The sequence below is a fragment of the Sorex fumeus genome, unplaced genomic scaffold (genome assembly GCF_029834395.1).
Source record: "Sorex fumeus unplaced genomic scaffold, SorFum_2.1 ptg000045l, whole genome shotgun sequence".
NCBI lineage: Eukaryota > Metazoa > Chordata > Mammalia > Eulipotyphla > Soricidae > Sorex > Sorex fumeus.
In genome coordinates this window covers 15118127-15144801 of record NW_026606102.1, presented here as the reverse complement: position 1 = coordinate 15144801, position 26675 = coordinate 15118127, and the positions used below count along the sequence as shown (strand labels likewise).

Genomic DNA, 26675 nt, shown 5'->3' with positions numbered 1-26675 from the left:
TCCTCATTCTCTGCTGATGACCTGGCTTCCTACGACCTCAGAAAGTTGGGGTCATTCACTCTGAGACCAGGCACAAAATACCCAGGCAATTTATTCAATATGGTACTGGAAGTACTTGCCATAGAAATTAGGCAAGAAAAAAATATCAAAGGTATCTCGATAGGAAAGGAAGAAGTCAAACTCTCACTATTTGTGGATGACATATTATATTCAGAAAATCCTAAAGTCTCTACAAAAAGCTCCTAGAAACAATAGATACATATAGTAAAGTGACAGACTACAAAAATTAATACACAAGTCTATGATGTTCCTATACACAAATAATGAAAGAGAAAAAATATCATTTTAAAAACAATTCCATTCATAATTGTGTCTCAGAAAAACAAATATGACTCAGCTTAACTAAAAAGGTGAAAGACCTATACAAAGAAAACTGCAAAATACTACTTTAAGAAATAAAGGAGAACACAAGGAAATGAAAACATCACCTGCTCATAGATTGGAAATATTAATATAATTAAAATGGCAATACTCCTCAAAATATTGCAAAGATTTAGTACAGTCCCTATAAGGATACCTATGTAATTTTTCAGAGAAATAGATCAAACACTCCTGAAATTCATATGGAACAATAACACCCCCCCTACCTAAGTAGCTATAGCAATCCTTGGGAAAAAGAAGATGGAAGGCATCACTTTCCCCAAATTTAAACTGCATTACAAAGTGGCTGCAATTAAAAAAGCATGGTATTGGAATAAAAAACAAATCTTCAGATCAATGGAATAGAGTTGAATATCCAAATACCATGAAGTGGAACAAGGAAAACCTCTTCAATAAGTGGTGCTAGAAAATGGGTCAGCTACATGTAAAATATATAAATAAATAAACAAACAATTTTTTTAAAAGCCCTAAGAACCGTATCTAATGCCATGCACAAAAGTCAAGTCAAAATGGATCAAAGACCCGCCCTCTCCTCTCTGGAAAGAAAGATGGCGGCCACATGGGAGCCTTGTGGACAGCAGGTATGAGCCGGGGGTGTGGGGGCGACTAAAACCTCATGGGAAAGGGGGCGTTCCGGTCCATCCTTCACGCCCTAACGAGGTCACCAGTTGCCCCCCGCGAGCGGCTCTCCAGCACGGCCACGGCCCCAGAAGCACAAGGACTTAATGCAGAACCCAGCAGCTTGGAGCAAAAAAGTGAAAGGACTATGCGTTAATCCAGGCCATCATGTCTGCCCGGAGGGGAAAGGGTGTTGGTCCCTTCCGCCCTCCTCCCTCTGGAAAGAAAGATGGCAGCCGCATTGGAGCCTTGTGGACAGCAGGTATGAGCCGGGGGTGTGGGGGCAACTAAAACCTCATGGGAAGGGGGGCGTTCCGGTCCGTACTTCACGCCCTACCGAGGTCACCAGTTGCCCCCCACGAGTGGCTCTCCAGCACGGCCACGGCCCCAGAAGCACAAGGACTTAATGCAGAACCCGGAAGCTTGGAGCAGAAAAGTGAACGGACCATGCGTTAATCCAGGCCATCAAGTCTGCCGGAGGAGAAAGGGTGTTGCCCCATTCGCCCTCTCTTCTCTGGAAAGAAGGATGGCGGCTGCATGGGAGCCTTGTGGACAGCAGGTATGAGCCGGGGGAGTGGGGGCGACTAAAACCTCATGGGAAGGGGGGCGTTTCGGTCCGCCCTTCACGCCCTACCAAGGTCACCAGTTGCCCCCCATGAGCGGCTCTCCAGCACGGCCACAGCCCCAGAAGCACAAGGACTTAATGCAGAACCCGGCAGTTTGGAGCAGAAAAGTGAATGGACTATGCGTTAATCCAGGCCATCAGGTCTGTCCGGAGGGGAAAGGGTGTTGCCCCAGTCGCCTTCTCCTCTCTGGAAAGAAAGATGGCGGCCGCATGGGAGCCTTGTGGACAGCAGGTATGAGCCGGGGGTGTGGGGGCGACTAAAACCTCATGGGAAGGGGGGTGTTCTGGTCCGTCCTTCACGCCCTAACAAGGTCACCAGTTGCCCCCTGTGAGCGGCTCTCCTCTAAATAATAGTGGTGAATCTTTTATTGAAACAATGAATCTAATCAAAGCAGATAGAGTGTTAACTAGAATTCATCTGCCCCACAGGGACTGGGAGGGGTGGGGGTGGGGTTTTATTGGGGTTCTTCATGGTAAAAAATAAGTTTCGGTAAAGGGAAATGTGCTTGATATTTGCATGACTGAGACCTAAACCTGAAAGCTTTGTAACCTTTCCCATGGTGATTCAATAAATAAATAAATTAATTTAAAAAAATGGATCAAAGACCTTGATACCGGACCTGAATCCATAAGATACATAGAGGAAAATGTAAGCAGAACTCTTTAGGCATTGAAGCTAAAGGTATCTTCAAGGAGGACGCACCACTGATTAAGCAAGTAGATGCAGAGATAAATAAATGAGACTACATTAAACTAAAAAGGTTCTGCACCTCAAATGAAACAATGACTAGGATACAAAGATAGCCCATGGAATGGAAAAAATTATTTACCCAACACTTATTTGATAATATACAAGATATATAAGGCATTGGTAGAATTGTACAAGAAAAAAAATCTCGCCCCATAAAAAAATGGGGAGAAGAGACGAACAAACCTTCCTCAAAGAAGAAATACAAATGGTTAAAAGACACATGTAAAAATGCTCTAAGTCACTAATATTCAGAAAGATGCAAGTCAAAACAACAATGAGATATCATCTCATGCCACAGAGACTGGCACTCATCAAAAAGAAAAAAACTATGCTGGTGTGGACGTGGGTAGAAAGGGACTCTTATTCACTGCTGATGGGAATGCTGACTGGTCCAACCCTTTTGCAAAACAATATGGGCCTTCTTCAAAAAACTAGAAATTGAGTTTCCATACGACTCAGCAATACCTCTCCTGGGAATATACCCTAGGGACCCAAAAAACACAATGCAGAAAAGCCATCTGCACTTCAGTGTTCATTGCAGCACTATTTACAATAGCCAGAATCAGGAAACAACCCAAATGCCCAAGAACTGATGAGTAGATAAAAGAAACTATGGCTCATCTACACAGTGGAATACTATGCCGTTGCTAGGGAAAATCAAGTCATAAAATTTGCTTATACATGGATGGACATGGAGTGTATCATTCTGAGTGAAATGAATTAGAGGGAGAGGGACAGACATAGAATGATCCCAATCATTTGTGAGATATGAAAAAACATAGTGTGATAATAATACCCAAAGACAATAAAAATGAAGTCCAGGAAAATCAGTCTGTGGAAGCTTGCCACAAGGGTGGGGAAGTGCAGTTAGGACAGAGAAGGGACCACCATGACAATGATAGTTGGAATCAATCATTCTGGACAAGAACTGAGTGCTGAAGTATCTGCCAAGAGGTCGGTTTGAAGGGGGCAGGAGGAAGATGGGAACATTGGTGATGGGAACTGTACACTGGCGAAGGGACGAGTGTTGGATTGGGTATGAATGCAACCCAATCATAAACAAGTTTGTAACTGTGTATGTCACAATGATTCAATAAAATAAAATACAAAATTAAAAAATTAAAAGAACATTGGGCTGGATGCAGGATCAGAGGAGGTAGGGCAAGGATATAGCTGATGATCTGAGTTGAGCTGAGTTGCAGATACACCTGTCCAAGGGCCATGCTTGCTGACCCTCCTGCCCTTCCTCTGCATTCTGTGTTTTACTCAAAAGTCCCCTGTTCCGTGAGGCTCCCCCTACCACCTGATTCAATTTGTAAAGCACCTCCCTTCATGTTTCTCTGGGCATGCCTCAGAGAACCCAGGGAAAAGGTTCTTATTTATGGCCAGTCTAATCTCCAGGGAGATGGGAATGGGGGACTTGATTTCTATCACTGTCGTATTTGCAGTACCTAGAAGAATGCTGCTGCCTAGAACATACGTATTGCTAAATTTACTAATCAATTAACGAGGACATAAAGGGGAAGCTTGGAGAGGTGGAATGTGGTGAGGCACGTGGTCTGTGGCACAGGAGGTGGGCAGAGACCTGGGACCTCAAAGGAAGAAGAGCAAAAAGCTTCTTACCTCTGTGCTTCTCATCCCCTCAAAGCACACGTACCCTCTCCCTTAGTATCTGCCCCCCACCGGTTCAGGGTTTGGATGCTCCATTTCTCTCTCCCATCTTTTTCTATCCTGCATTGCCCCCACTCCACTGTCTTCCTCCCAGAGACCTTTCCCTCCCACTCACCCCAGTTCTGGGACCTTTAAACTTCTATTGCATCCACGTAGCACCACATAATCCACTTTGCTATTTTTTTCTGAATTGTTTTCCCTCCCCAGCTAACGGGTATGCACATCAGAGCAGGTCCCACGACCACAATCTTAGAAACACAGCCCGGGCAGACGACCACCAGATTCCTGCCACCACAAGGCAAATCTTGAGGGTGGCTGGTTTCTTGCTCAGGAAGAACATCATTTCACAGTCTTACTGTGCACAGGCGCTGAGCGAAAGCAGCATCTCATTCTCTCAACAACACTATGTAATTGCTACTAAAATTATCCTTATTTTGGAAAGAAGAAATTGAGGTGTAGGGAGGTCATGAGACTTTTTTGTGATGACGGTGGCAGAAATGGATTTGGAGCACAGACCTGGCGCCAAGGCTGGGTTCTGAACTACATGATGCAGAGCTCCAAAGAGACTCCCCCTCTCTACTCCCAAACCCGCCCTTTTAATACTGGGACATGAACTCCTGGCTTCTGCATGCGAGGCACCGCTTACCCATGTGAGCTATCTCCCAGCCCGCTGAGTGCTATTCTTTCAGGGGATATCAGGGCTGCTATTGAATCAAACCCTGATGTCAGCCCGCACCTGTTGGTCTACAGAACTGGATGACTAAGACAGTCAGTCCTGCCCAGGAGGCTGCGTTTATCTGTTTGAACCAACTCTCATTATCATCAGGCCACTTCTGCCAGTCAGAAGCCCTCTCTGATGCCCTCAAGCTGAGAAATCATTCTCTCTACAAACCACCATGAAACTTTCTGTAAGACCTTTTCCCCAGTCTGCAGCATCATGGGTATTTTTTATCTCACTATGCCTAGTGTCACTGAAACTAGTGGCCAGGGTTTCCTTTCTTGAAGGCACAGGATGGCTCACCCCCTCTAAAGACCCCACCCCAGCCAGGCACGTTATGGTCCTGACAAGCAACCAGGCTTTGATAAATGTCTTTTCTTTGCCTTCTAAAGATATTCCCCTGCATGGACCTGAGAGAACTCTTTCTTATTTGCCAAGACTCAGCTCAAAAAGTGTCCCCTCCTTTGTGAGTCCTTCAATAACTTCCTCAGAAAGAAAGTGCCTCTTTTCCTGAGTCTTTATCTCTTTATTATATCATTTATATCATATTCAGGCTATTTATTTGCCCTCTTGTGGCAGCACCTAACACCTAATGCATGATGTACTGAATGAATGAATGCACAGATGGTTTCTCCTATATCCATGTAGGTGAAGGGAAGATGGGGTAGCCTCAAAGACTGAAGGCCTCTGGGATTCCATTTAATTCATCTGCAAATGACAAAAACAGAGGAGACCTGAAATCCAGCATTGCCTTCGCATGCTCTTTGTTGTGTTTTTTAAAAATCAGATTAAACCTTCCTCAGCAGCTTTGAGGAGATGAAAGTACTAACATGTTTCTGCAGTTTACTGCGTAGAAAGATCAATTCTGATTATCACAAGAACACAGTATGATGTTGTACTCAATAGCTTCTTATTCCTGGAGTCAAGGGGACCTGTTAGATCCCTTGATCCCCATCCACGTTTCAGCCTCCTCTGGACTGTCAGGGGGTCTCTCTTTAGGTCCCCAGCTTATGATCAGGTGGCCAGGGTTTCCTTTCTTGAAGGCAGCAGGGGGAGTAATAAAATGTGTTAGGAATCTTCACCTGGATCCTTCACGAAGTCTGGGCATTCTCGGTGGAGGGTGGAGGGGTGAGGGAGCATCATGATCCTGAGATAGAGAAGGCACAGCGTTCACTCAGTCAAGGGGGAGAACATCTGAGAATGAGGAACTTGATTTAGAACCATAAAGGATAAGAATTTATATGAGCTCTTTTCCTTGCTATTGCTGTGGTACTCAGAATATCAACACCCTTCCCCTCCCAATATCCACAACATCTGTGAATGTTATCTTGCATGGAAAAAGGAGACTAAATTATTTTGAGATAGTATTAATCAGTTGAATCCAAAACCATCACAGTTTCTTATAAGGGAAAGGGTGTTGGAAGGAAGTTAGAGAGGCTTGCCAGTCTAAAAAATAGACAAGGGGGTCCCAAGGAAGTAGCCCTAAGGAGCCAGAAAAAGCCTGGAAACAGAATCACCCCTTGAGCTTTAATGGGGAAGATAATATAGATAGCACAGCCCCGTCACCATGTCAAATTTGAGCTGAGGGAACCCAAGTTTAAATTTTTTTAAAAAATTTTTTTGAGTCAACGTGAATTACGAAGTTATTCATGATTGAGTTTCAGGCATACCGTGTTCCAGCACCAATCCCTTCACTAATGCCACTTCCCTCCATCAATGTCTACAGTTTCCCTCCCACCTGCCCGCCTGCCTCTGTGGCAGGCATCTTCTTATTTTTCCCTTTTCTTTTAGGCACCATGATTTACAATACTGTTACTGATATCATGCATGTCACTTTAGTGTTCCTTTCCCTGTCCTACCCTTCCCTGCCCTATCCCCAGCCCCTCACTCTGCCAGTGGCATGCTTTCTAATGAAAGTATCCTATGGACATTTGTTATTCCCCTAATATGTTTTTTATATCCCCCATATGAGAGTAATCATTCTGTGTCTGTCCCTCTCCTGACTCATTTCACTTAGCATGATACTCTCCAAATCTATCCTCATAGCAGCAAATTATATGATTTCATCTTTTCTTAGGGCCAAATAGTATTCCACTGTGTATATGTACCACAATTCCTTTATTCAGTCATCTGTTCTTGAGCACTTGGGTTGTTTCTAGATTTGGGCTATTGTGAATAGTACAACAATGAACACAGGAGTGCAGAGGGCTTTTCCGCATTGTATGTTTGGAACCGTAGGGTATATTCCAAGGGGTTTAACTGCTAGGTCATATGGAAGCTCAATTCCTAGTTTTTTGAAAAGTGTCCATATTATTTTCCCAAAAGGCTGGACCAGTCAACATTCTTACTGCTAGTGAATGAGAGTCCCTCTTTCCCCTTCCACAATGACACCAACACTGGTTGATTTCTTCTTTTTAATGTGTATTAGTTTCTTGGGCATGAGGTCATATCACCTTTTTTGTTTAATTTGTGTTTCCCTGATTAGTGACATAGAACATTTTTTCATATGCCTTTTATCCATTTGCATGCTTTTGATGTCATTTCTGTTCATCTCTTCTCCCCATTTTTGATGGAGCTGGATTTTTTTTTTTTTTTGGTTACACCTAGTGATGTAAAAAACCTAGGGTTTAGTCCTGGTTCTGCACACAGGAATTACTCCTGACAGTGCTCAGAAGACCATATGGGATGCCAAGAATCAAACCCAGTCAGGCTGCATGCAAGGCAAACATCTTATCCACTGTACTATCACTCTGACCCCTGAATTTTTTATCTTGTAAAGGTCTATCAGTGCTTTATATATCTTGGATATCAACCCTTCATCAGATGAGTGGTGGTCAAGTATTTTCTCCCAGTCTGTGAAGTCTGTCTCTGTATTCTTGTCATTTATTCCTTTAAGGTGCAAAAGCTTAATTTACTATAGTCCTATTTGTTTACCTTTGTTTCTGCTTACTTGATTCACAGAGTTGAATCCTTCAAGATGCCTAAAGCTTCAATGTCGTATAGAGTTCTGCCTATATTTTTCCTCAATTTACTTATAGATTCAAGCCTAATATCAAGGTTTTTTCATTCACTTTGATTTGACTTTTGTGTATGATGTTAAAAATGGGGACTGCCTCTGGAATTGTAAAGTAATAAACTGATTTTGTTTTAAATTGTAAGTTTACAGGAATTTGCAAGCACAGCTATAGGAAATGAATACAGATACCCATCAGACAGCTGCTGACAGATGACATATTCTACAATTCTAGGGGAACATCTATCTTTCTTGATGTCCTTATTTGCTTCCCTCATCCAGAACAAGAGAACCATGGTACTGGTTTTATTATATTTTTGAACTCTGTGGTAAATTCAGTCTCACTTGCTTCTGGAGAAGAGGATGTTATACTCCTGTTCACTTCTCTGTCCCCAGTGTCTGGCATGGTATTTGTTAAATGACAGTTCAAAGATCAACCTCCATCTTGGTAGATGTTTCTAGAAGAATTCTCTTTCCCACATTTCTAAGACCCATTATAATCTCTGTTCTAACAGGTCTTTTACATCCCCAAATTTAATACGCTATTGTTTCAGTATTTCTAAGTGACTCTGAACCCAAGTGGTCATTTGCAGTTTCACTGATGCAGCTCTGTGGGAATACGTCAGCTGACTTGTGCCGATAGCCCTCTGAGTGTCCAGCACCCAAGTCTTACTCTCAGAGGAAGTCACTCTCATTACTATGGAAATCATGGAACCTCTTCTGGTTCCTTCTCCTGCTTGTCCCAGCTTTCATCATCCTTTCCAGCTTCCCTTTGAAGTTCATGCTTATTCCTACCTATGTCATTAGTTACAAAAAAGGCTGTCAGCAGAGAAGCCTCTATGCCCCTATCAGGGGATTGAGGGTGAGTGGAGAAAGAAGCTTCTTTGATAACCTAGACTGTAATCAATAGTAAGTCTGAGCCATATGGACTTCCACCTAGGGTGTATGCTGTCTAGGATAATGGCAGCTGACAACCTCTGTCAGCTTAAGAAGGGGGTCTTGTCTAGCTGACCGCAGAGTGAGGTGCTAGCAGGTCCCACTTGCCAGTCTTGGATCAGGTGCTCCTTCCCTGCTTTGATCAGGAGTAAGTCTGGCTCACCATTTTCAATCGCTTCCAAACTTAGGTGAGAAAAGGAAAAGAGTTTTATTTATTTCCACTAGAATCTAAACTTTTCAAGCTCCTCTTTGTTGAAAGTTTACTTTGTGCTGGTAAATTGGTGACATATATTGTCACTGTCACTGTCCTCCCGTTGTTCATAAATTTGCTCAAGCAGGCCCAGTAACATTGTGAGATTTGTTACTGTGTTTGGCATATCGAATACATCTCGGGTAGCTTGCCAGGCTTTGCCATGCGGGCGAGATACTCTCGGTAGCTTGCCGGGCTCTCTGAGAGGGGTGGAGGAATCGAACTCAGGTTGGCCATGTCAGCTGCGTGCAAGGCAAACACCCTACCTGCTGTGCTATAACTCCCGCCCATATATTATCTTTTTAAAAATCATCATCCACATTATAAAACAGAAAACAGAATAATGGCCGAGAATATGGAGGTCCACATGAGCACTGTAATGACTGAGGACTTTCAAGGAAGGAGCTGAAGAAAAAGAAGAACCATGCTAATAGGACAGGTCCAGGAGTAGGAACAGTAGATCCTTATAAAGCCTTCACAAAGGACAAAGTTCTTTGTTTGCTTTTGGTTTGGAGAACACACTGAGCAGTGCTCAGGAGATAATCCTGTCTACTCTGGGGTCACTCCCAGCAGTGCTCAGGAGACCAGGAAATACCAGGGATCAAATTCAGACCTCCTGTATGCAAAGCATTGTGCTCAGGCTGTTGAGCTAGCTCTGGCTGAAAACACAGAGTTCTCAAACTCTCAACAGCGGAATGTTGGGCAAACCAGCCAGTCATTCCCTGATCTTTGCACAGGAGACTCCTATCTTGAACGTCTTCTTGACATGCAGGTCACCAAAACAGTTTCACTGCTGTAAGTGGGAAGGAGGAGTTTCTACCTACCTGAAGTGGCAGTCCCTGCCTCCACTGTGTCCCCTGAACTGGTGTAAGGAGGAACATCAGTTAAACTAACCATTGCAGTATGAAAAGAGATCACCCAGCAATAAGGCAGGCAGTGAGACCTAGTCATCCCCAGTGATTCCTGAGTCTCAGTCCCAGTTATAAGTGTGAAACAAGTCTGTTCTTTTCCTTCAGGATCCTGCGAATGAAGTTAGATATTTCTTTTTTAGTTCATTTGGTTTGTTTTAAATTTTAGGCACCATGATTTATAATACTGTTAACAAGAGTTTCGTGCACACAGTGTTCCAACACCACACCCTCCATCAGAGTCCCCTGCCCCATAATATTAAATAGTTCTTATTTCAATATTTAGTGTTTACCTCCTGACTTGCATGAACACTCCACAAGAGCAGGGAGGGTGTTTTCCTAGGCAGCACAATGCCGCCCACAGAGTAAGCCCCAGATAATTAGCTTTCCAGGAGTGAAAGAATGAAGTCAACAATTGTGCTCCACACAAGTAACTTGTCATTTGCAACTTCAACCAAACCCCCTTATTTTGTGGGGCAGAAGACAGTACTTGGGGGCTAATCCCAGCTCTGTTCTTGGAGACTGCTCCCAGTAGTTCTCCCGAGACCCTGTGGTGGCGAAGACTGAACTGGAGCTGGCCATGTGCAGGCAAATGCCTTAACCCAGGTACTATCTCTTCAGTCACCCATTTTTAAGGAGGAAACTATCCCCCTGATTAAAGACACACAACAACATCCACAGACCTGCCCCATCTACTCAAGAATTCATAATTCATAAAAGGACATTCCTTCCCATTTCCTCGCTTGATCTTCACAACTCAAAAGGGAGGAAAAGCTAAAATGCTTGTCTTCATCCGAGAGTTGGGAAAACAGGCCCCTGGAGGGCAAAGGTGATCCCAGAGCACAAAAGGACCGCACAGAGCAGAGCCAGGAATGGAACTCAGAATTCCAGCATTCTCATCAGCCTGGTCCTCCACAGACCCCCTGACTTTTCTTTTGACTGGCCCCAGATTCAACAACCTTTGTCACAAGCCCTGCTTGGACAGAGTGAGGGACTCTCTGCTCTTCTCTTCCCACAGATGTTCAAAGGGTTGCTTGGCAACCAGCACCCGCAGCCAGTGGCCTCTAGTCAGGCTGTTGTTGTGGAACCAAGGCTCCCTCCCTTCACACCTGTGCATATTCTCACTCCCTATTAAGGAGACTTCCTACCTCCACCTCCCCTTAAGAGTCTCTGATTCTCAATAATTAATCTCTCAGGAAACAGATGGGACTCTCTAGGACCTATGTGCCAGGGGGCCCAGGGCACTACCAAAGCCCTCAAGGCCCACAACCCCAGAGGTGATAAAAACTCTTTTTTGTGAATGATTTGGCTCAATGATGCTGCTAATCTCCTCTTCCCTCTCCGCAATCTACATTGAAACACTCTATGAGCAGCTGAATGAGCTGAAGGAGTGTGAAGTGCTTCTCATACAGCGAGGGAGTCCCTGGGTGCTGTCCCAGAACTCCTGAAGCCCAGGTAGGGAGCCACAGTCTTTGCATGTGCATCGGGAACAGAGAAAGGAAGAAGGCTGGCTGCATACTGAATGTGCCCAGCACAATGGTGAGATGGTGTCCGAATGCAAAGAGAGTTTTGTAAAAAACACAAGAGCAAAGCAATAATACAGCAGGTAGGGTTTTTGCCTTGCATGCTGCCTGTCCCAGCATCCCACATGGTCCCTTGAGCACCATCAGGAGTGCTCTCTGAGTGCAGACCTAGGAGGAAGTCCTGAGCCCCCACTCGCTGTGGCAAAAAAATCAAACCAAAAAAATCACAAAACATTTAGCCCAGAGAGATGTCTCAAAGGAGCACAAGCCTTGTATGCCACAAGGATAGGGCTACCTAGCCCTCCAAACACCACCAGGTTTGATCCAAAACCAACCCCCCCTTTAAAAAATCACCAAAATTTTTGTATAAAACTAGATGAATTCATATTGACATATTTAAGTTGACTATGTATTCCTCCTTCCCTGTTTTAATTGTGTAATTTATTGATTCTATGTAATTAATTGATCATGAAATTCTGTATATTCTACTCATAAACTGCTCTCATTTCTCACACTTAGATTATTTTGCTATTATCTTAGTGTTAGGGACTAAATGTTTGTATTCTAAAATGGATTTGTTGAAACTCTAATGGGCACTTCCCCTCAATACAGTTATATTTGGATATGGAAAGTCTAAGGAAGGGGGCTCTGAACTAATAAGATAAGTGCATTATAAAAATAATACTAGAGGATAAAGAGATGGCTCAAAGGGATGGAGCACAGGCTTTGCATGTTAGAGCCCCAGATTCAACCCCTGGCACCACATAGTCCCCTGCACATCCCCAGGATCACCGCAACTTCTGAGTCCCAAGCCAGGAGTATTCCTTGTACACCACCCAGTGTGGCTCAAAAACGGAATAAAAGTAAACTGAAAGAGAACAAAGGGTTTTCTCACTTTCTCTCCATATGTAAACGCCAAGGAAAGGCTATGTGAGCACACAGCCAGAAGGCAGTCCTCTGTCACACGTGGGGAGAGACAGCGCCAGACGACAACCCTGCCAACCTTGTTTCTGGACTTTCCATCCCCAGAGCTGTGAGAAAAATACTTTTCTGTAGCCTATGTCTACCACCTTTGATATTTTAGCCCAAGCCAACTACATTACTTAATCTAAACCCTTACAATTTCCCTCATCTCTTTGACTATTTTTTTTGGTCACTGCTGTTTGCCTTGATTCCATCAGAACCTGAAAGTGCATATTTTTCTACAATGAATACTGGACCTTCTTAAAATCCTTCTGGACTTCCCCAATGCCTGTGGTCTACAAATGTGTGTCTCTCCAGGTAAGAAAAATGTAAGGACAGCATTCATAATGTTTTTTTATTGATGCATATTTACTTCTATGCAAAGATGTTAAAAATACATAAAAGTGAAAAGTAATATTTATGTGTCTCTAAACAGTATTTATGTGTATCTATAGATAGTATTTATATGTATCTATAAACAGTATAGAAAATTTGGGTTTTGCTATAGGAAAACACATACACATACACACAAACCTTTCTCTATTTTTTCTTTACAAAAGCAACTGCAAGTAATATCAAAAGCAATGTCAAATCTAACTAGATCATCATTGATTTTATCTTGAAGCATGACTGACAATGAACTCATTCTAGGAGTCAGAGCAGCATCAGTTTAATTGTTTTCTGTACTCACTTAGGTTCCTTATAATTAATATTGTCTTCAATCAGAGGTTTCTTTGCAAGTACTCTTTGAAGGCCACACAGTCTGTTTTGTGCAGGCTCATTTTGGATAAAAAGAGGTAGAATAATAAATAAACCAAGGCACAGCAAAACTGCAAAAGCTCAAAATGAGCTGAAAATGAATAGCGTATGATAAACCCTCATGGCCAAATCCTCACAATGTCAGAACATCACTCAGAGAGTCTGCATGTCGGAGATGTTATCATCTGATGTGGAGATCAAATGAAGGTATCTGTTTCAATTTACTGTCCTCCTGTGGTTCATCGATTTGCTCGAGTGGGTCCAGTAACATCTCCATCATGAGACTTGTTGTTACTGTGTTTGACATATCGAATACATCACAGGTAGCTTGCCAGGCTTTGCTGTGCGGGCGAGATACTCTCAGTAGCTTTCCGGGCTCTCCGAGAGGGGCAGAGGAATCGAACCCGGCTCGGCCGGGCTGGATGCGTGCAAGGCAAATGCCCTACCACTGTGCTATCCTTCCACCCCTTTCAATTCACATAGTAAACATTTATTTTCTATTCATGGTTAAAAATAAACTGTAACTGTTTCTTCAGCTCCCTAAGGAGACATGCCCTCTGGTCCATGGCAGAACTTTCTGTTTGTTGGTCAAGGCCTCTCTGTCCCCCACCGCCATCCACCCCCAGCTCCATCGCCTCTCCAGCAAATTTCTCAGTGCCCCTTATCTGCTTTTCTGCTTTCACAGCCTTGCTCCAGTTTCACTGTAATGCTCACATGCCCCAAATATCCTGCCTCTCCCCCGCTCTGTGCACTGGCTGCTGGGATGATGGCATGACGTCAAGCAACACAGGTGGAAGCACTTGGCACATAACTGCTCTTTACAAATGCTTATTGATTCTCGCCATGCAGCAGTTTCAATACATCACTGGTTCTTCCATTTCAGGTCCCCTCAAAATCACCTGTAAGGCGTGTGACAGCAGAATGTTGAGCCACACTAAATCAACGTTTCTGATTTAAAGGATCCGAGGGGAATCGGAATTTGCATTTCTACCAAGCTCCCAGGAGTATTGCTGCTGCTGACCTGGACACACACGTCCAGGAGCAGTGAGCAAGATATTGGTAAAGCCACTCCTGTCTCTACAGATGTCTGCTTCCTAATGCTTTAGTTTGCATCGCAGGGGAAGAGGGAGAGCTACACCTGGCAATGCTCAGGAGACCATGCTGTGCCAGGGATTGAACCTGGCCTCCTGCATGCAAGGCATGTGCTCCAGATCTCTGAACCATCTCCCTGACTCTTCATTGTTTTTAATACAATGAATAAAAGGCCAGAGAGATAGTACAGCAGTAGGGCCCTGGCCTGGCACAAACCCTGACTCAATCCCTGGCAGCCCAGATGGTCCCCTAAGCCCCATCAGAAGTGATCCTTGAGCATAGAGTCAAGATTAAGCCCTGGGAAGCACCAAATAAAGGGTGTTGGGAAGATCCTCCCAGGATGGGGAGATGCATGCTGAAAGTAGACTGTAAACCAAACATGATTGCCACTCAATGCCTCTTTTGCAAACCACAGCACCCAAAAAGAGAGAGAGAACAAAAGGGAATGCCCTGCCACAGAGGCAGGGTGGGATGGGGGGGATAGGGGGTGGGAGGGATACTGGGATCATTGGTGGTGGAGAATGGGCACTGGTGGAGGGATGGGTACTCGATCACTTTATAACTGAAACCCAAGCACAAAAATTTTTAAATCTACAACTGTACTTCATGGTGTTTCACTAAAAAAATTTTTTTAAATAATAATAATATAAAATTTTTGAAATAAAAAGAGTAAGCCCTGAAAATGGCCAGGTGTGACCCAAAATATGAACAAAATAATAATAATAGAGTAAAAAAACAAGATAAACTTTAAATTTTTGTAAATATGTGCACTGTAGGGCCTAATATACATTATAGACAAAAGAACACCAGAACTAAAGATCTGAGTTAGAATCCCATTTTGCAGTTATTTGATATTCCTAAAGCAGATTACTTAATCTCTAAATTTGTATATTTCCTGTAAGACAGTTTAAAAATAACGTCTGAAAAAATATCTGCCTCAAAGGTTAATTATGAGATAATATTGCTATATGGATATAATTATCAAAAGTATGTATATAAACTATACCAATAAGATGTATTCATAATGTATTAACTTATATTTAGCAAGCAAAATGGACAAATAATAAAGAATACATGATTTGAAAGCTCTACTGTGTGACGTGTTATTAGCATTATTTGAAGCCCGCAAGTTTTGGAGTGATCTGTTAGGCAATGATAGATTATAAATACAGCTGTAAACAATCAATGTGCTTTTTTTTTTTTTTTTTGCTATTCTAATCCCCAAAGAGGTTAATTGATTTAGTCAAACTCACACAACAGATAAGTGGCAGAACTGGAATTTGAACTCAGGTCTTTTAACTCCAAAGGCCAGATTCTTGGTGATTCATTTGCGACCAGGACAGAGCCTCTTGCATAGTTAAGCCATGGAAATAACTGAGCTCCCAAAGGAACTTGTATAAAACCTGCAAGGGGCAGCCCATGGGCCAGATCTGAAACTGCATCGATCAGAACCTTCTACCATAAAACCCAGGAGTTCCAAACTGGCCTACTCCTGGCCTCTGTATAAGCTGACAAGTTATCTCTCAGGACAACCCTTCCCCAGATGGCCAAGACTTACCCAGATCTGCAGCTTCACTCGTTTCTCATGGCGGTAGACGGTCTTCACCTTGAAGTCGATGCCCACGGTGCTCACAAAGGCCGGGGTGAAGGTGTCATCGGCATAGCGGAAAAGGAAGGAGGTCTTGCCAACACTGCTGTTGCCAATGATGAGCAGCTTGAACATGTAGTCAAAATTCTGGTCAGAAGCATCTTTGACACCAGCTTTGCTGTCGGTCACGGAAGCCATCTGCAAAAGAAGCCTACGGTCACTCCTGGACACACCCCTAGTGTCACCCCGAGTCATCAACCTTTTCATGGCTGTCACACTCACTCTGAACCACCCCGGCACCCCTGAGGAAAGACTCAGTGCACCTGCCCCCAATGTTGTCTCGGGCTGGGGGTGGAACCCAAGTGCCCCCCTTCATTTCCACAGCAAATATTTACTGAACCTGTTGCTCTGGATCAAGTCCTGTGCTGGACATAGGGAATTACACATATGAATCAGAATGTTGTCTCATTAACGAAGAGTTAAAAGTTTGTTAGCACAGGGTAACAAGGATCAGATAATGATGAGAAGGAGTGAGCCCGTGAGAGGTGGTCTGCCCCGACCTGGAGACAGTGGTGCTCAAGAAAATTCTCCTGGAGGTGTTTCCTCAGAGGACTGTTTTCAAAAATTGAATCACCATGAGATACACAGATACAAAGGTGATCATGATTGGGTTTCAGTCATACAATGTTCCCACACCCAACTCTTTACCGGTGTTCCTTTCCCTCCACCAATGTCCCCAGTTTCTCTCCTGCCATCTCCCCCACCTGCCTGCCTCAGCAGACACTTTTCTTCTCTCCCATGAGAACTTTTTTTTTTTTTTGCTTTTTGGGTCACACCTGGTGATGCACAGGGGTTACTCCTGGCGGTGCTCAGGGGACCATATGGGATGCTGGGAAGCGAACCCAGGTCAGCCGCGTGCAAGGCAAACACCCTACCCGCTGTGCTATCTCTCCAGCCCCGACCTATGAGGACTTTTGAAGGGAGAAAAACCTGTTTATTAACAATTTCAATCAACTATATTATATTTCATCCTATGATGTTCAAACCTTTAATGCATATTTATTTTTCTATTCTTAATTATTATAAATTCAACCATAACATTTCTTTACATAATTAATTGCTCACTTTCTTAATTATTTCCTTTGCCTAGGAGAACCAAGCAAGATTGATAAACACAGATTGAATCTGTACTTCCATATCCTTTATCTTTTTTTTTTTCTTCTTTTTGGGTCACACCCGGCGATGCTCAGGGGTTACTCCTGGTTCTGCACTCAGGAATTACTCCTGGTGGTGCTCGGAGGACCTTATGGGATGCTGGGAATCGAACCCAGGTCAGCCGCGTGCAAGGCAAACACCCTCCCTACCCGCTGTGCTATCGCTCCAGCCCCACTTTATCTTCTTTTATCCCTAAAAAAAACTGAGAAGTAAAGATGAAAGGCCAGAGAGTAAACCCATTTGGTTGGAAAAGAAACTGAGGGGCATAAATTAAGGGAACTTTACCCAAGCCTCACAGCCAACATTTGAGAGTAGACATGGTATGGACTTTTTTGTGAAAGGTTAAAAAAAAATCTTTTCTACACTCCTTAAATGCACTCCTAGGCAAGTCATGGCACCTGTGACAGCAAAAGCAAAATGTTACCAAATGTGGTAACATTTTTATCTTAAAATAGAGAAAATAGGGCAGAAGCAATAGTACAGCAGGTACAATGACCCAGGTTTGAGCCTCAGCATCCCATATGGTCCCCCTAACACTCCCAGGAGTAATTCCTGAGTGCAGAGCCAGGAATAAACCCCAAGCTTCGCTGTTTTGGTCAAATACAGAGAAATTTTAATAATTATAAAAATACTAACTAATAAGGATAAATAGAGCTGGTGAGATATCACATGTGTGGTAGAGCACATACCTAGGGCATGTGAGGCCCAAAGTTTGATCCTTGGCACCACAGATGTAGTGGCCAAAGCTTCCATGGGCCAAGAAGCACTACATCACTGGAACCCAGCACCCAATAGCCAGGCTGCCCAGCCTGTGGGTCCCAGGTCTGCTAAGTCTGGCCCCTATAATTAATGAAAAGGACATGTCCACTATTATGTTCATTGCAGTATTCACTGCAGCACTATTTACAGTAGCCAAAATATGAAAACAACCCAAACACCCAGTGATAGGTGAGCAGATGAATGTATTGTCTGCATATACAATAGAATGTTTTCAGTTACAGGAAATGATGAAGTCTTGCCATTGAGACAAGATGGATAGAGGTGGAGGGTATAATGTGAGCAAAACTGATGTCAGAAAAATATAAATACCAGATGATCTCACTTACATGTAGAAATAAAGAAACAAAGCAAGGAAACAGGTAAATCAACCCTAGGATCAAGGATTGAGGTGCCAGATGGAAAGCGTAGAGGGCACAATGGGTTAAGGGGGTCCAGTGGTAGGCATGTGTTACAACTGATTTTCAAAGAAATGTGAAAGATCATCCCTAAAACATACAATGTCACAAACCAATGTGACCTCAATTAGAAAAATATTTTAGGAACCAGGGATATGGGTCAGAAACAGCTGGCATGTGAGAGGCTTGGCCCATAAGATACTGCTCTGCTCCTGGGCACAACTGGACCCACACTCATCGTGGTGACACATGAGCACTGCTGGACCCAAGCAACACAGAGCTGGGCCTGAGCACTGAAGAATCAGGCCCTATCACCAAGAGTGGTTCCTCCCCACCCCCTGCCCAAACCACTGGGTGTGGCCCCTATTTTAAAGACTGTTATTTCTTTACTTATTTATTTGCTTTTTGGGTCACACCCGGTGATGCACAGGGGCCACTCCTGGCTCATGCACTCAGGAATTACTCCTGGCGGTGCTCGGGGGATCATATGGGATGCTGGGAATCGAACCTGGGTCCGCCGCGTGCAAGGCAAATGCCCTACCCGCTGTGCTATTGCTCCAGCCCCAAAGATTGTTTTTTAAAAGCAAGAATTGTCTATTTCACAGAGTCATGATAGAAAAAGAGGAGCAGTAACCATCTGTAAATAATCTGGCATGGCTTCTCGGTGTGTGGGAAGAACTCAGTAAATATTATTTCATTTCTCCAGTCAAATCTTGATCAAGTGCCCTCTCCCTGATCTCAACTTCATTGGAGCTGTTTTACAAGGAGCATTCTGCTATCCCCTTCAAGATCGAAGTAGTTTTATCCTTCCGTATACCCTTGTCACACCAGTGAGTCTTTAGTAAACAGACTTAGTATTTCTGCCAGTGAAAATTTATTGGGCACTTGCCATGGGCCAGATGATCAATGGAAATGTCATATTATTGGTGCTGCTGACTTAATTCTTAGATTACTAAAACTACGTGGGGGGTGAAATAGCAGCTTTATCATAAAAAAAAAAAAACACTGGTCCCCTCTTTTCCAGAAACTCGGTGACCTGGGCAAGTCACACTGTGAGCCTTAGTATTTGCACATATGATATGATAATATTACCTTCATCTAAGGCTAGTATGAATTTCAAATAAGAGACTGTTGATAAGGGGCCTTCCTGCGTCTGCTGTGCTGAGCATGGGAAATGTAGAATCAGCAGAGGGAAATGGCTTTCAGCAAAGCCAAGAAAGCCTCCTCTCTTAGGCAGCACCTGACACGGTGGAGAGGGAGGCAAAGAGAAAAACAGCCTTTCCCTTCCTGATCTGATCCATCCCCTTTCCTCTTACGGGAAACACAACTGAGAGTCCACAAAGAAAAGATGATTTCTCCAAGATCTCAGAGCAAGTAGGCTTGAGCATCACGAGAGAACTTCTAATATCTACTGACATTCTGATTGGACTCAGGGACCAGGAAAAGCACAACTTGGGGGGCTAGAGAGCACAGCGGATAGGGCATTTGTCTTGCACGCGGCAGACAGGGGTTCGATTCCCAGAATCCCATATGGTCCCCTGAGTACCCCCAGGAGTAATTCCTGAGTGCATGAGCCAGGAGTAACCCCCAGTGCATTGCTGGGTGTGACCCAAAAAGCAAAACAAAAAAAAGGAAAAGAAAGAAAGAAAGAGAAAGGAAGAAAGGCACAACTTGGAGGAGGGGGGTAAAGTCGCGCCCCCTACCCAGCATCTCCTCCCCAGCGCCTGGCCCTGGGTGGCAGCACCCCCGCGGTCTCCCCACACAGAGGCGCTCCGAAGTCCTGTCAGGTGGGGCAGGAAAGGGTGGGAGCGGGCAGCAGCGGAGGGCGGCAGGTGCGGTGGAAGGCGCCTGCACAGCGACGCCCCGGGCTCTCCTCTGGAGCGGGCAACGCTGCCCTGACGCGCGCGACAGGCACCCGGCAGCCGCGCTCGGCCGCCTCAGGCGGCTCTGACAGACAGGGCGCCGCGAGAGGCGCGCGCAGAGCAGCGTCTGTCAGATAAGCGGCCGTCAGATCTGCCTTCGCTCAGTGACGGTCCCCGGACAGACTCGGCGTCTCCGTGACTGGCACCGCAGATGAAGCCTGGGACCATCTGGGAAGTCACCCCTGACCCGTGGGCTGGTGTGGAAAATAAGCACCAACTTGCAGGAGTGGACGCGGAAGACAGACCTGAGGAAAAAGCCAGCGGAGAGGGAGCAGACGGGAGAGAACCCTAAAAGCCATCGGAAAGGAACATTATTCACTATAAACGTGGTGAAGAATGGATGAAGAATGGATGGTTGGGAGACCTGAGGCAGATCACATTTGGCTCAGTTGCCTCATCCATAATGAGTTAATCACACAACTCCTGACATGCTTTCAAGAATGAAAACCAGTGTAGGGGAAAGCACTTTATAATCTCTCTTTTAAGAAAAATAAAAACCTTGCTAGCTCTTTAAACCTGGCGCTCCCTTAAACACGTATCTCACCTGCTTGTCTCTCTGTTTTTGGCTTATTTCTATTCTGTGTTCTCTCTCAAGCACATGCTTCTCTTTCTTTCCCTCACATCTTTCTAAATAAGTTTTATTAAAACTACCTCGCTTCACACACACACACACACACACACACACACACACACACACACACAACTCTTAGTGCTTCATTTCCTCTACCATGTGATTCTAGATGGTTGGAAACAGCTTGAGATTCCAAAGCAAACACAGTAGACTGAGTTTCCAGCTCTATCACTTATAACTGTGAGACTCTGACAAGTCATTTTACATGACAAAAGTCCAGTTTCCTCATTAGTAAAATAAGGATTGTTAAGAGAATTCTAGGTGATGTTGGAACCCCTGGCTGTCAATAGATGTAATTCCATCTTCCTTTTGAAAACAACTCTCAGTAAAAATAAGAGGAAGTCAGGCAAATGCAGACCTCACATACCACATCCAGCCTCCTCCTGAAAGAAACACCCAACTAACTTTTCTTGACTTTTTTTTTCCTTTTTCTTTTTGGAGGGTCATACCTGGCGATGCTCAGGGCTTACTTACCCTCTTTTCTGTGCTCAGGGACCAGTCCTGGCAGGACTCAGGGGACACACTGTACTATCTCTCCTAACTTTTCTAATTCAACCTTTTCCTAGACTCTTCCCCACTGCCAATTCATCCCTCAACCTCCTAAACACTTCTCCAGGTCTCTCGGAGCCACAGAAACTGCATGGTAATGGCTAGATTTAGGGAGCACCTCCCAAATGCCAGGCACTCTGGGTGCAGCAGTACACTCGTGCTCGCTCCCCCAGAGGCCGGCACACCTGCACAAAGACACCCGTGGCTTCTCTGTTTGTACAGTGCTGTGTGGGCTACCAGGCTCTCCTCACCTACCATCTCGTCTGCTTGTTCCTATTCTTGGCCAGGTGTGAGGACCCTGAGGCACCAGGGCCCAACCATTCTCTCAGCATTTACAGACACCTGTGCTGTGCCCCAGGAAATACACACCCTAAGTTCCCATTGTGGATGGGGAACCTGTTTTAATCATCCCTTTAAGCTAACTGGGTATTGTCCTTCAAATCATAAACCTTAAGGAACCAGAAATTGATTTCTTGCTGACCCTACTGTCCTCCAAGGCCAGTCAAACCTTTGGTGACCAAGGTTTCCCATACCCACCGCCGTCCAAGCCCCACCACTGTCTCTCCTCTCCCTGGAACACAGGGCGGGGTTTCCTAGGGGACCGGTTCTGACAGACTCCCCGGGTCTTCCTCTTTGTGTAGTAGGCACAGAACAGGTGGGCATCACCTGTGCACATCCACACCCACTTCCGCGGGCTCCCTTTCCCTTCGGATTGGGGGAGTGGGGAGAGTTGGCCGACGTGCCACCGGGCTCCACCCTCTGTCCTTTTCCATAGTGACCCCCCTCCCCTTTCACACAGGGTCCCCAGAGCAGCCTTTGAGGCCCCAAGCCCTCCAGAGGCCCCTGCTCACGCGCACACTACCCCTTGCCCCCGCCCCCACCCCCAACCTGCCCGGGCGTTCCCACCGCCTAACCCTCGGGACCTCGGACAGATCCGCATTCACAGCTGCCTGCTCGCAGCTCACCCCGAAGCCCCTCACGCCCCCACCCCACCACCACCCCAGCCAGAGCTCCTCCCCGCCCCCTGCCTCTGCAGTCGGGGTGCGCATCGCCTCGATCCACCTTCCCCTTGGCCAGGCGTCCACCTCCGAGCCCCACCCCTCGCGCTCGATCCTGATCCCCCTGGCCCAGGCGGCGCCCCCCGACCCCTCGGCCACCGGCCACCCCGCTCCTCCCGCGAGTCCCCTACCTCACCACCTTCCTCCGCCCGGGCTCCAAGCGACCCCCGCAGGTCCCCTCCCACCCCCCCCCCCGAGACCCCTCACTTCCACGGCTCCCCTGGCCCCTGCTCGCCCCCAGATCTCGGCACAGCCCCTCTTGGCGTCTCCGCACCCCTTCCCTGCCCCCCCGGCGCCCCTCACTGCGCTCCAGCGGCCGCCCGGCGTTGCCCCCAGCCGGCGCCCCCGTTCCTGCCCCCCATCCCCGCAGCCCCTGCCCTTGGAACGCCCCTCGAGGCCTCCCCACCTCCGCGCCGCGCACTGCAGCGGACCCTCCCCCGGCCTCCCCGCGTCCTTTCTCCACGGGTCCCCTCGGCGCCCCCGCCCCTTACCTGGACTCCGGGGGCAGGACGAGCAGCTGGCTCCTCTCGGCGCGGCGCGGCGCGGGGCTGGGCAGCGGAGAGCTGGACGCTGCGGGGCGCGCGGACCGGGAGGCGCGGGGCGGGCGGGTCCCCGGGGCGGCGACTTAGCGCTGAGGCTCCAGTTCGGCTCGCGGGCTCCGACCGCGTCCAGGCCCCGCCCCCGCCACGCCCCGGGGCGGAGTCCCCGTTAGCCCCGCCCCTCCAGGTGCTGGGGCGCCGGAGGTGTCCCCCACCCCCTGGTCCCCCAGTCTCTGGGCGACTGTTCCGAGTCCCACCCTTAATGTTACGGGTTGACCAGGGGATCAGAGAGCTTTGATGATCATGGAGGTGAGGGATGCTGGGTACCGCGGTCTGTGTCCTCAAAGCCCGCTCCTGGTCCTATGGCCCATCCATCTTCTCAGGACCCAAGGAGGAAGGGACCCTGGGGGGCTGACTGCAAGAGGAGAAACCCCCGCACTGATTGTGCTCTTCGCCCTTGATTCCGAAATGCCACTCAGAAGGAACCAGAAACCAGCGCGTGTGTGTGTGTGTGTGTGTGTGTGTGTGTGTGTGTGTGTGTGTGGTAGAAAGGAGGGACGCATCTGTTTTCTACACTTGGGGCCTGTAAGAACACCTCCACATCGCAGGGGCATCCCTACCCACCCTCTTCACCTTTCTGGTTCTCACCAGACCCAGGCTTTGTCTGTCACTCTGGCCTAGACTGACTCTCCTCAACTCTCTGATTCTTTTCTACACCAGCAGCTTGAGTGGCAATTCTTAGCGTCACCATCTCATCTTCATCTTGCTAAATAAAACATGAAAACGTTCACTGGTCACAAGTAGACTGGAGTGAGCGACTAGTCCTGTTTGGTCCTTGGGGCCTCGCTCTGCAGAGGTGTCCCCCACCCCCTGGTCAGGTACAGATGGCCGTTAGCCCCCGCCTCCCATCATGAGTTGGGTGAGCCTTCAGGTCATCCTGAGACCTCAGGAATTGTCCTTTGTGACACTCTCTCCCATCCCAAATGTTAAAGGCCTGAATCAGATACCAAAAATCCATTTGTACGAATTCCATCATGACTGTACATAAAATTTATCTTTCCAGCCTGGGGAACAACCCTCTGACAGGTGTTGTTCCACCTCTCTCAGACTCATCCTAGCACTGTCCCAAGCTTTCCCCATTCCTCACTTCACTCATCTTCCTGGTCCCCTTTCCTGTCAGCCTGTCCCCCTGTGCCCTCGAGGAGCCTGCTCCTGGCCAGCCTCTGCTTCTCAGAGAGTGCCCAGGTGACTCCTCATCTTCGTTGAGCCCGCCCTCACAGACTCCTCTCACAGCCTCCATGAGGCAGCTTCTTCCTTTTTTCAGGTACCCTCAGGCCAGCGGTGGGCTCAGTGCCCTCATTCTCACCCGCACACAAAGATTCCATCTTGCTCTCCAGGCTCCTTTCCAGTCCCTGCCGTTGTTTTCCCACTCACTGTCCTCACTAGCTTGTGCTGTCATCCCCCTGGTGACTTCAGCAGCCCTGTGCTTCCTGGGTCTCCCTCAGTCTTTGGTCTCCTCTTCACCCCCAGGCTCTGGCTCCCCCGAGATTCCACCCAGGGATTTTTCATCATCCAGAACTAGTACCTCTGTGCCTCAAAGTCAAGAATCCTGTGCCGCCTGCCCCTCACTCCCTCTCTCCCCCAGTGACAGAGCCTGGCCCTCGCACCCTCTCTTCCATGAGCCCTAGCTTTCTCAGTGCCAAATGGGTTTGATAATGATTTGCTTATTTTTTCACAGGAAAAATAAAACAACATATCGAATCATTCTTTTAAAGTTGTCTAACAGGGGATGGGGGTAGAAGACAGAGGTTGGGGTGCATTCCTTGCATAGGCTGAATCCTCAACACTACATGGCCTCCTGAGCATTGCAGGGTCCAACCCTGGAGTCGCCGGTAGTCCCCAGATAAAGCTGCACCGTATTCTCAAGTCCAAACATGGATACTGGGTCAACTGGCTAAGCATCACTGGGAAAGACCCCCACTCTCCTGCCCCCATCCTCCAAGCACCATTTGGAAGAATTCAATTAAAAAGAAAGTTATCAATGGGAGAGCATTTGGTGTGATGTATGTACCCTCAGTTCTGATCACTCTCCTCCTTGAAAGATCACATTTAGAGTAGGAAGAGTATAGGTTTGGGGTGAGATAAATTAAGTTTTTCATCCTTGTTCCCCTCACATGCTTACTAATCCTTTGTAATCCTTTGTAAATTAACTCATTTTTCTGATGCGCACAACTTGTCTTTGTTGGTACAAATGACACTGAAAACTAGATGAGAAAATGAGACTTTTTGGGGGAAGTGTTTGTGGATCAGGCAGAGTAAGCACTCAATAAATAGGATACGCGGTAGTTTCTAGAACAGCGAAAGTGGTGCTCGACCACAACTGCCTCCCCAGAAGAACCAGCCCTGCTGCATAGATGGCATTTTGTCCTACTCAGGCTCTTGAGAAACAAGGATATGTAAGTGCAGAGGAGAGGGGGAATAAAAAAGCTTCATGGGGGGGGGGAAGATAAAATGGGATTTACTTGGTCAAATGAGTGGAGAGATAGGTGGGGAAGGAAAAAGATTAGTAAGATTAGTGGGGTAAGGGGAGGTGCTACATGGTAAAGGAGCAGAAGAAAGATTCCCAAACCTGGCGGAAAAGGGGGAGCTTAAGCATTGGAGTGCCCAAAATGGGATATAATTTCATTTTGTTTTGTTTTTTGTTTTGTTTTGTTTTTAGTTTGGGGCCACACCTGGCAGTGCTCAAGACTTACTCCTGGCTCTGTACGCAGGGATCACACCTTACAGTGCTCAGGGGGGACATTATGCAGTGCTGGGGATTGAACCAGGGTCAACCACATACAAGACGGTGCTGGGGATTGAACCAGCCACATACAAGACAAGCACCTTAATCCCTTCACTATCGCTCCAGAAAAAGTTTTTTGCTCATTTGATGTAACCACTTTCTGTGCCTCTATGGATGTTAGTAAAGTTCACTAAACTCGGGGATGTTTTTTTTTAATTTTTTAATTATTTATTTTTTCAATATTTTAATGAAACATTGTGAGATAGAATTACAGACTTACACACTTTCGTAATTCAGTCAAACAATAGTCGAATATCCATCCCTCCACCAGTGCCCATTCTAGGGATGTTTTCTTGAGAGGAGAGTTGTGTTGAAACTTGAATAGGGAAATTAGACATTGGGCTAGATATGAGTTGAAAAAGAAGACTGGAGGCAGAGGTAAGTGTGAGCATAGATTCTCATGGAACTTTCAGAAATCTCAGGAATGCCTTCCAGCTTACCCAGGTTATGCAATATAAAAATTGAGGTTCAAACCCAGAGTGTTTAGATCTTAAAGGGGTACAGTAGACACATACGGCAGTATCATTTATGTCTAATTAACTGTAGGTAACTCCCAAAAAGAATTAAATAAAATTATATTGGGCTGTCTTTACTTGCAGGAACAAATGCCTGAGTAAAAGTAGGATGAAAGACAAAATTCTACCTTTTTGCTTAGATCACATTGTTTAATAATTATGATCCTTGGACCATAGGGATAGTAGTAGAGGGGATAAGTCACTTGCTTTGCATGCAACTGACCCTGGTTCAAATCTCTGGCACCACATATGGTCCCATGAGCACCTCTAGAGTTCACTCTAAGCACAAAGCCAGGAGTAGGCCCTGGACATTGCTGGGTGTGGCTCAAATATGCCTAGACCCCAAAATACAATCATTGAATAGTCAAAA

At 46.1% G+C, this 26675-nt stretch overlaps 1 protein-coding gene across 1 annotated transcript in view; it reads right to left on the bottom strand.

Moving 5' to 3' along the window:
* Positions 1–23086, bottom strand: part of RAB3B (RAB3B, member RAS oncogene family) — a 66551-nt gene extending 43465 nt beyond the window's left edge. Inside the window, exons 1-2 of the mRNA XM_056122318.1 lie at positions 22898–23086; positions 15827–16054 (exon numbers count right to left, since the gene is read on the bottom strand). Coding sequence (XP_055978293.1) covers positions 15827–16054 — 228 coding nt within the window. The 5' untranslated portion in view covers positions 22898–23086. The remainder of the gene's footprint in view (positions 1–15826; positions 16055–22897) is intronic.
* Between the last annotated feature and the right edge of the window lie 3589 nt (positions 23087–26675).